This window comes from Mus pahari, chromosome 2, assembly GCF_900095145.1.
Source record: "Mus pahari chromosome 2, PAHARI_EIJ_v1.1, whole genome shotgun sequence".
Taxonomy (NCBI): Eukaryota; Metazoa; Chordata; class Mammalia; order Rodentia; family Muridae; genus Mus; species Mus pahari.
Genome location: NC_034591.1, coordinates 44,649,276 through 44,658,993, shown reverse-complemented (window position 1 = coordinate 44,658,993; position 9,718 = coordinate 44,649,276). Strand labels below are relative to the sequence as shown.

Below are 9,718 nucleotides of genomic sequence, written 5' to 3'. Positions count from 1 at the left end.
GAAGAAGAAGAAGAAGAAGAAGAAGAAGAAGAAGAAGAAGAAGAAGAAGAAGAAGAAGAAGAAGAAGAAGAAGAAGAAGAAGAAGAAGAAGAAGAAGCTGCTATAAATAAGTACAATATGACTGAAACACTAGCCCATACACCAATCCCTTCTGTTGAACAGCTTTGGGAGAAAATATCTGGATGTTCCTGGTCAAAGTGGGTTATTATTTCTTCTGCAATATCAGCCCATCTCCTAAATGATTTAAGGTCCCTATTCGAGGGAAGGATGTTATAGGAGCCATAAAGGCCACTGAGGATGGAATCTTCCCTCTAACCTTGGGTGAAGACATGACATTTGATCTACTCTGAAATATTCAATATTAAATACTATTGTTTCTTCCTTTAAAAGGTACTCCACAGAAGGACCCATGCCTTGGAGTAAAATTGGCCAAAAATATGGACTGGTGTGTGTGTGTGTGTGTGTGTGTGTGTGTGTGTGTGTGTGTGTGTGTTGAAAGGAAGGAGTTCTGTTTGTTTCGTTTTGATTTGTTTAGGTGTTTTTTTGGTATCTTATTGGTTTTTGTTTGTTATTTTTGATATTTTATTTTGCTTTTGGGGAGAAGAAGAAAGGGGAGTGGAAAAATTAAAAATAGTATGAGGTTGGGGCTAGGTGTAAATAAGTGAGAAGGATCTGGGAGAATTTAGGGAAAATACAATCAAAATGTATTGTGTAATAGGATTCACATACCAATATCAATTACCAGTAAAATGCTTTTAGTATTAACAATTCCTTTAAGTACTTTATCTTCTTTTTTATGTTCTAAAATCACTGTATTCTAATTTTTTAATTTAAAATTTCCTTTTATTGAAAATAGATTCATTTTGTTTGTTTGTTTTTGTTTTTGTTTATTCAAGACAGGGCTTCCCCATATAGCCCTGACTGTCCTGGAACTCACTTTGTAGACCAGGCTGACCTTGAACTCAGAAATCCACCTGCCTCTGCCTCCCAAGTGCTGGGATTAAAGGCATGCACCACCACTGCCTGGCTTGAAAATAGATTTTTTTCCTCAGGAAATACATCCTGATTACAGCTTCCCCTTCCTCTGCTCCCAGTTCCTCACCCTTGTTCTTCCCACCCAGTTGCACTCCCTTCCTGCTTCACATTGGAAAAGAACAGACTTCTAAAAAATAATATTAACTATGATAAGATAAAATAAACGCTATCACATTGAAAGTGAGAAGAACAAACCAACAGAAGGAAAAGAACCCAAGATGGTAAAAGAGATTCAATCATTTGCACACTCAGGAGTACCATAAAAACACAAAGCTGGAATTCATAATACCCACATGGAGGACCTGGTGCAGACCTGTGCAGATCCTGTGCCTGCAGCTTTGGTTTCTCTGAATTCATATATTTTCTGGTCATGTTGATCTAGAGTGCTTTGTCTTCTTGGTATCTCCAGTTTTATGTGTGCGCACACTGTCAATAGTCTTTAAGGCTACATTTTCAGTGCCAAAGAGATGGAACTTTATACCAAGTTCAAATGATACTACAGACATTTGTGGAGACAAGGGTTAGGCAAAAGACAGACTAATAGAATGATTATGATTTGCCCATAACCTTATATGTACTCTATGAAAAGAATTAAGATAGAAATATAAGAGATATAGTATAAATACACCCACAATGGCCAACTTCAAGTTACCAATCTCACTGTAGCTGTCTTCAGACACTCCAAGAGGGCGCCAGATCTTGTTATGGATGGTTGTGAGCCACCATGTGGTTGCTGGGAATAGAACTCAGGACCTTCAGAAGAGCAGTCAGTGCTCTTAACCACTGAGCCATCTCTCCAGCCTCCAAGTTACCAATCTAACAGCACTGAATGTGGAGTTGGAAACTGAGCACACCACCATTACATAGAATGGACATGTGATGTGAGTATATCCTAGAGTGTATCCAACCATATATATCTGACAGCTAGATCTACACAACCTCCGGGACTGAGGTGAACATGAGGTAACACCTGGTATATTTTGAGCATTTGTTATCATTTTTATATTTATTATAAATATATATTTATTTTATATTAGTTACTGTTTTAAACATTAATATTTCCCAATGGAGAAGTTAGAGAAAGAACTGAAGGAACTGAAAGGGTTTGCAACCCCATAGGGAGAACAACAATATCAACCAACCAGATCCCACAGAACTCTTAGGGACTAAACCACCAACCAAAGAGTACACATAGAGGGACTCATGGCTCCAGTCACATATGTAGCAGAGGATGGCATTGTCTAGAATCAATAGAAGGAGAGTCCCTTGATCCTGAGAAGGCTCGATTTGCCCGTGTAAGGGAATGCCAGAGCTGTGAGGTAGAAGTGGGTGGGTGGAAGGGGGAGCACCCTCATAGAAGCAGGGGGAGTAGGATTGGATAGGGGGTTTCTGGACAAGAAATAGGGAAAGGAAATAACATTTGAAATGTAAATACATAAAATATCCAATAAAAATACTTAATTAAAAAATTAATTTTATACCTTCTGGTTACTCTATGTTCCTATTGTTTTGCTTTTAATAATGGCTGTGTTTAACCACTCACAAATTCCTGGACAATAAACAATCAAGTCTCATTAGGCGAGACTGGTAGAGTTGGCATCAGCATGTCACTGGATCTGATAAAGTGTCATGGAGGAAAAAGGATTTTCTCCATACTTTCTTCAGTTCAGTTCTAGCAGTGGCCAACAAACATAAAATTTTAATCACTATTTTCTCAGGTTCTCAGCGAATCAAAGGAAACATGACTGACCGTCCATGGGAATATGGATCAGAAATGATGAATAGCAAAGATAAAGCTAAAACTGGTCAGTGATTGGGGAAAGGTAGCAGAGATGTATAGAGTCTATAGGAAAAAAATGTTAAGACAGAGCCTTATATAGAAAGCAGTGGCATCAAAGCTGAAGGCTCGTTCTGCAAGGATCCTACTAAAGATCCCTAGAAGGCTTGGTAAAACCTCAACCTGTGTCAAGTTTTCACTCACAGAAATTATAATGAAGTATGTTCCTTCAGATACATTAAGAAACTTTTTTTTTTAATTTTTACTTTTATTGTGGGAGGGTTGGTTCAAGACCGGGTTTCTCCATGTATTCTTAGCTGACCTGGGACTTGCTCTGTAAGCCAGGCTGGCCTCCAAAGTAGAGATCTGCCTGCCATTACATCCTGAATGCTGGAATTAAAAGTGCACACCACCAATGCCCAGCCAGAACCTGTATCCACTTGTGATAAGACAGGAACTCACTTCCTGCCCCAACCTAACAAGCACACGAGGTGCTTTCCTGAGACTGTATGGGTTCAGCCTTCTCTTGAAAGGTAACTGCTAAGAATGACTTTTTCCTGCCCAGTCGCTTGTCATTTACTCTTTCCTGGTTCACACACACAGACACACACAGACACACACACACACAGACACACACACACACACACACACACACCACTATTCTGATCTTTTTCTGAGAGCCAGGACTGCAGAACGCTACATGACACTACGCCACACTTCAGTTTTCTATTATTCATGATTCCTCGGGTCTACTGTGGCGGGGGAAGGAGAAATGCACAGCATTATGACTTTTTTCATTGTATATATCTATGATTACTCAAAAATAAAAATTTTAACAACAAAAAGCAATGAGCATTATAGATATTGTGACAAGTGTGACAGGCGAGTAATGTGTCCCTTCCTCCTGCTCACTGGGAGCAGAGGTCTCTGGGGTTTTTTTGTTTGTTTTTTTGGGGGGTTTTGTTGTTGTTGTTGTTGTTGTTGTTGTTGTTGTTGTTTTTTGTCTTCGTTGTGTATGTTCTGGAGTATAGGTAAGGACACACATAGGCTGTGGCACATATGTGGAGGTCAGATGGAAGTTTCAGGTGTCACTTCTCCCCTCCTACCTCATGTTCCAGGATGGCAAGGGCTTTACCAACTAAGGCATCTAGACAGCCCCAGTTCTTTTACTTTTAAATTAAATGGTGTGCAGAACTTATTCTGTGATTCCACATTTGAATTAATAATACTCTTGAGAAAGGAGTTTGCAGTTTTGGAAAAATAAAAAACAAGGAGCAAATTGTAGAATTAGATTATACCTATGATGGTTCCAACTTTAAATAGCCTTATGAGATACAACAGAATTTGTTGAGATATATAATTTTCCCTACATTTATTTGTATTTATTTCTATTGGAAATGGTCAGAAAACTGAGACTACCTTGAAAGAACTCTGACAAATATCTATCTCTATCTTGATATTTTTAATGAGATAGGACTGGTGATATTCTACATAGCAGACAAAAGACATATGTCATACTTCTCAGAATGCCTCTTCCCTTCCTAGATTATCAAATCTGTCATCTAACAGTCCTAGGCCAGACATGATGGGCCATGGCTTTCATCTGACTTCCTTCATGACCCACTCTTCATTTCCATTCCATGTCCTATAAAAAGGGAAACATTCTCCTTCAGTTTAGTAGTATATACATTTACTCTCTTTCGGGGTCTAAAGGATGAAAGAATCAGAGGAAAAAACCAATATAGACAATTAAGCAATTAAATTAAAGAGAGTCCTTTTGTCTGACACCAAACACCACATTACTGGAGTGAAACTGGATTCTTGGTTCTGCTTCTTAAAAACGAGGGAGCCTATAGAATTTTAGTTAATCTCACTAAATATCTCATTCCTCAGCACAAAACAGTAACAGATGCCACTTCTGTTTGACAACCAACAAATACAAGACATCTCAATTCAGATAGCACAGAGAACATTCGATCAGCCAATTGCCATTATGTTCTTATTGAATACCTAATAAGTTCTCCAAATAGTAAGAATATAAATTTCTTTATCTTTTATCTACCAATTCAACTTACCATAGTTTGTGATAAACTAAGAGTTCCCCACATTACCATTCCAGAGGCACCCAGAGCAACTGTTTCACCAATTGTATTCACAAGGTCATCCTGGAAGACACAAAGAGTTAGTCCATGTGGAGAAAGTAAAATATCATACACTCAACAAAGCTAAATATGATGACCCAACAATATTTTAAATATTACTATATGCTTTATATACTCTTTATACAAATATTTTGTTACTGTTTTAAGAACAGTATCATTGCTCTCATTACTTCTGCTTACAAGAGAACTCATCTATTAAATAAAAAAGAGAAATAGAGTCGAAGTATAGTCTACACTACATATAATTCTCTATGGACACTAACATATCTTATGAGTAAAATCAGGATTAAAGTGCTGGACTGGAAAGATAGACTGATTGGTAAAGTGGATGCTGAGCTAACATGAGGATCCAAGTTTTACCCCTAGGGCCCATACTATCAAAAAGGAAGTGGGCATGGCACTGTGCAGTTGCAAGCTTGCAAACAGAGTCCTGGGGAGGTCCACAGGCAGATCCCCCAGGCTCAGTAGCCAGGAATACTAACCTAATGGGCAAACTTCAGGTCCTAGCAACAGGCTCTGATTTAAAAAAAAAGATATCCATATCTAGTTATCTCATTTATCTCATCAGGAATGACACCTAAGGTGAGTGAACCCTTACCCACAACAAAAATTCCACTTTTAATTTTAAAAGATGTAAAGTGCTCTCATCCTTGCCTACATTACAAACAACACTTTCTTCATGTATACATCCATAAATAATAAAAACTAAATTTCATTCTTTAAAAATAAAGAAGTCCACTCAACAGTTTGTAAAGATGATCTCTTAGCTGCCATGCCTTGATTTACTTACCTCATATAGATATTGGTAAGTTAGGTCAGTAAAGACAATTCGAAAATACACAAAAATAGGAAGTGGATTGTGAGGGTCTTTGACTTTAGACACTCGGATGGCTTCTTGTACACGATTTCTGACATAGAGCGCAGCTTGTGGGGATGACTTCAAGCTACTTTTCAAATAGATGGATGGATACAGGGCTGTGCTTTCCTTCCATAGCCAGAAGAGAGCATCGTTTCTGTGCTTTTCTATATCAGGGCATTCTCCTGTGTAATCAGCGACTTGAAATTTATTGTTATAACAATCAGGAAAAAGATAAAAGCCCCATAAGTGATTTGGCCGAAGTGATTTTCCCAATCTTAAAGTCTCTTCCATAAAATGTCTTGCTGCCTCTTCAAATTCTTTTTTGGCCCTCTTGACAACTTCTGTGAAATTAAGTTGTGTATTTTGTTGCTGGACCAACTCAATAGACTTATTCCTATAAATATCCTTAGGTTTCCAATTTCTTAACCAGGTAGGCCGCCAGTCTTCCCAATCAATGACAGCCAGGCCCACATTGTCTATTGGCATGTAATGCAGGATGTCAGTCTTAGCTACTCCCAAATGAAATTTTAGAGACCCCAGCTGGGGTAGCCCTCCATGAATAATTAATTGTGAGTCATCTATGTGAGGATAGAGACCCAGACGGTCACTATAAAATATTGTGACAGGTTGACCCGTGGCACTTTTTCTGGGGCTTCCTATTAAAGAGAACAGACTAAGATCTAGTGGTTGATTAAACCTTGTGAAACAAGGCTCAGTTGGAGCATTCCAGGCCCAGAGGAAAGGCACATCAGGGATAAGTGGGGGTGCCCTAAAATCCACAGTCAAGTAACACGGAATCAGAAGGAAGACTAATAGTGTCTGGAGTAGTCCATTAGACTCAAGTAGGCTCCGAAAAATGGAGTGTTTAAAATACAACACTCGCATTGCAGAGACTTAAGTAGTATCCAATTGCGTATTTCTTCTTACACACTTTGGTCTCTCAAATGTTTGGTGCAAAAGGTGAGAAAGATCTGTGGGAGATGAAAGTTCGATGACTGCTTTACAATGTACTATTATTCTTCTTGCTTCATACTTCAGGAATGTTTTGTGACAAGTTGTATAATATATAACTAAAAAAAAAAATGAATGCAGAATTTATTACAGCCAGGTTGGAAGCTTTACTAAGTCCTCAATCCTGTTTACAGGCACTTTAATTCTATTTCAAAAGATATAGTCTCCTACTGTATTTAAATCAGTAAGATTTTTTTCTCTTACATATGATACAAATTCTGTAACAGTTAAATCACGTCTGATCCCATAGATAACTAAATGTAACTGTTTTCTTTTTCCTTTTTATATCCATCAGATGACTTAACAAAGACAAGTTAAAAAAGTAAGTTGGCACACGCCTTTAATCCCAGCACTTGGGAGGCAGAGGCAGGCGGATTTCTGAGTTCAAGGCCAGCCTGGTCTACAAAGTGAGTTCCAGGACAGCCAAGGCTATACAGAGAAACCCTGTCTCGAAAAAACAACAACAACAACAAAAAAAAGTAAGTTGGACCACAGGACCAGGTGAGAACACCATCTTGTATCCTGGGGCCCAAAGAGACCAGTCTGCCCTGGAAAGCCCAGGTTGCAGAAGAAATATAACTTCTAGGACAGGGTCCCTTTTGGGCCTTCATCATCAGCCAGGAGGTAGAGATGAGCTCCAGACCTCTGTGCACCTTCCGTGCAACAGGAGAGCTTCCCTGCAGAGAGTACTCTGACCACTGAGACTCAGGAGAGAGTTGGACTCCCAGGAGTGCTGACAGAGACTAACAGAATCACAGGAGGAACAAGCTCCAGCCAGAGACAGCTATAACAACTAACACCAGAGATTACCAGATGGCAAAAGGCAAACATAAGATTCTTACTAACAGAAAGCAAGGCCACTCAGCATCATCAGAACCCAGCACTCCTACCACAGCGAATCCTGGATACCCCAACACACCCAAAAAGCAGGATTCAGATTTAAAATCATGTCTCATGATGCTGGTAGAGGATTTTAAGAAGGACATTAATAACCCACTTAAAGAAATACAGGAGAACATGACAAAAAAAGGTAAAAGGCCTTAAAGAGGAAGCACAAAAATCCCTTAAAGAATTACAGAAAAAAAAACTGCAAAACAGGTAGAAGTCCTTAAAGAAGAAACACAAAACTCCCTTTAAAAATTACAGGAAAACATAACAGAAGAGGTGATGGAATTGAATAAAACCATCCAAGATCTAAAAATGGAAGGGGAGACAATAAAGGAAACCCAAAGGGAGACAACTCTGGAGATAGAAACCCTAGGAAAGAAATCAGGAACCATAGATGCGAGCATCAGCAACAGAATACAAGATATGGAAGAGAAAATCTCAGGTGCAGAAAATTCCATATGGAACATGGACGTAACACTCAAAGAAAATGCAAAATGCAAAAAGATCCTAACTCAAAACATCCAGGAAATCCAGGACACAATGAGAAGACCAAACCTATTGATAGTAGGAGTAGATGAGAATGAAAATTTTCAAATTAAAGGGCCAGTAAACATCTTCAACAAAACTATAGAAGAAAACTTCCCAGACCTAAAGAAAGATGCCCATGAACATCCAAGATGCATACCGAACTCCAAATACACTGGACTAAAAAAGAAATTCCTCTTGACACATAATAATCAAAACAACAAATGCACTACATGAGGATAGAATATTAAAAGCAGTAAGGGGAAAAGGTCAAGTAACATATAAAGGCAGACCTATCAGAATTATGCCAGACTTCTCACCAGACTATGAAAGCCAGAAGATCCTGGACAGATGTTATACAGACCCTAAGAGAACACAAATGCCAGCCCAGGCTACTATACCCAGCAAAACTCTCAATTACCATAGATGGAGAAAAAGAAGTATTCAATCACAAAACCAAATTCACACAATATCTTTCAACGAATCCAGCCCTTCAAAGGATAATAAAGGGAAAACACCAACACAGGGATAGAAATTATGCCATAGAAAAAGCAAGAAAGTAATCCCTCAAAAAACCTAAAAGAAGGCAGCCACAAGAACAGAATCTCAACTCTAACAACAAAAATAACAAGAAGCAGCAATTTCTCTTCCTTAATATCTCTTAATAGCAATGGATTCAACTCCCCAATAAAAAGACATAGACTAACAGACTGGCTACACAAACAGGAGTCAACATTTTCCTGCTTAGAGGAACCACATCTCGGGGAAAAAGAAAGACACTACCTCAGAGTGAAAGGCTGGAAAACAATTTTCCAAGCAAATGGTCCAAAGAAACAAGCTGGAGTAGCCATTCTAATACCAAACAAAATCTATTTCAAACCCAAAGATATCAAAAAAGACAAGGAGGGGAACTTCATACTCATTAAAGGTAAAATCTACCAACATGAACTCTCAATTCTAAATGTCTATGCTACAAATGCAAAGGCAGCCACATTAATTTCAGAAACTTTAGTAAAGCTCAAAGCACACATTGCACCTCACACAATGGGGGAGACTTCAACACCCACTCTCACGAATGAACAGGTCCTGGAAACAGAAACTAAACAGAGATACATTGAAACAAACAGAAGTTATGAAAGAAATGGATTTAACGGATATCTATAGAACATTTTATCCTAAAACAAAAGGATATACCTTTTTCTTAACTCTTCATGGCACCTTCTCCAAAATTGACCATATACTTAGTCACAAAACAGGCCTCAACAGATACAAAAATATTGACATTATCCCATGTATCCTATCAGATGACCATGAACCAAGGTTGATCTTCAATAACAACATAAATAAAAGAAAGTCATCATTTACATGGAAGCTTAACAACACTCTACTCAATGATAACTTGGTAATGGAAAAAATAAAGAAAGAAACTAAAGACTTTTTAGAGTTTAATGAAAATGAAGC

The 9,718-nt window shown here is 38.3% G+C and overlaps 1 protein-coding gene across 1 annotated transcript in view; it reads right to left on the bottom strand.

The window, feature by feature from the left end:
• The window catches only part of LOC110317225 (hyaluronidase-5), a 27,936-nt gene that overhangs the window by 3,013 nt on the left and 15,205 nt on the right, over positions 1 to 9,718 (bottom strand). The window contains exons 2-3 of the mRNA XM_021191655.1: positions 5,765 to 6,903; positions 4,888 to 4,977 (exon numbers count right to left, since the gene is read on the bottom strand). Coding sequence (XP_021047314.1) covers positions 4,888 to 4,977; positions 5,765 to 6,718 — 1,044 coding nt within the window. The 5' untranslated portion in view covers positions 6,719 to 6,903. The remainder of the gene's footprint in view (positions 1 to 4,887; positions 4,978 to 5,764; positions 6,904 to 9,718) is intronic.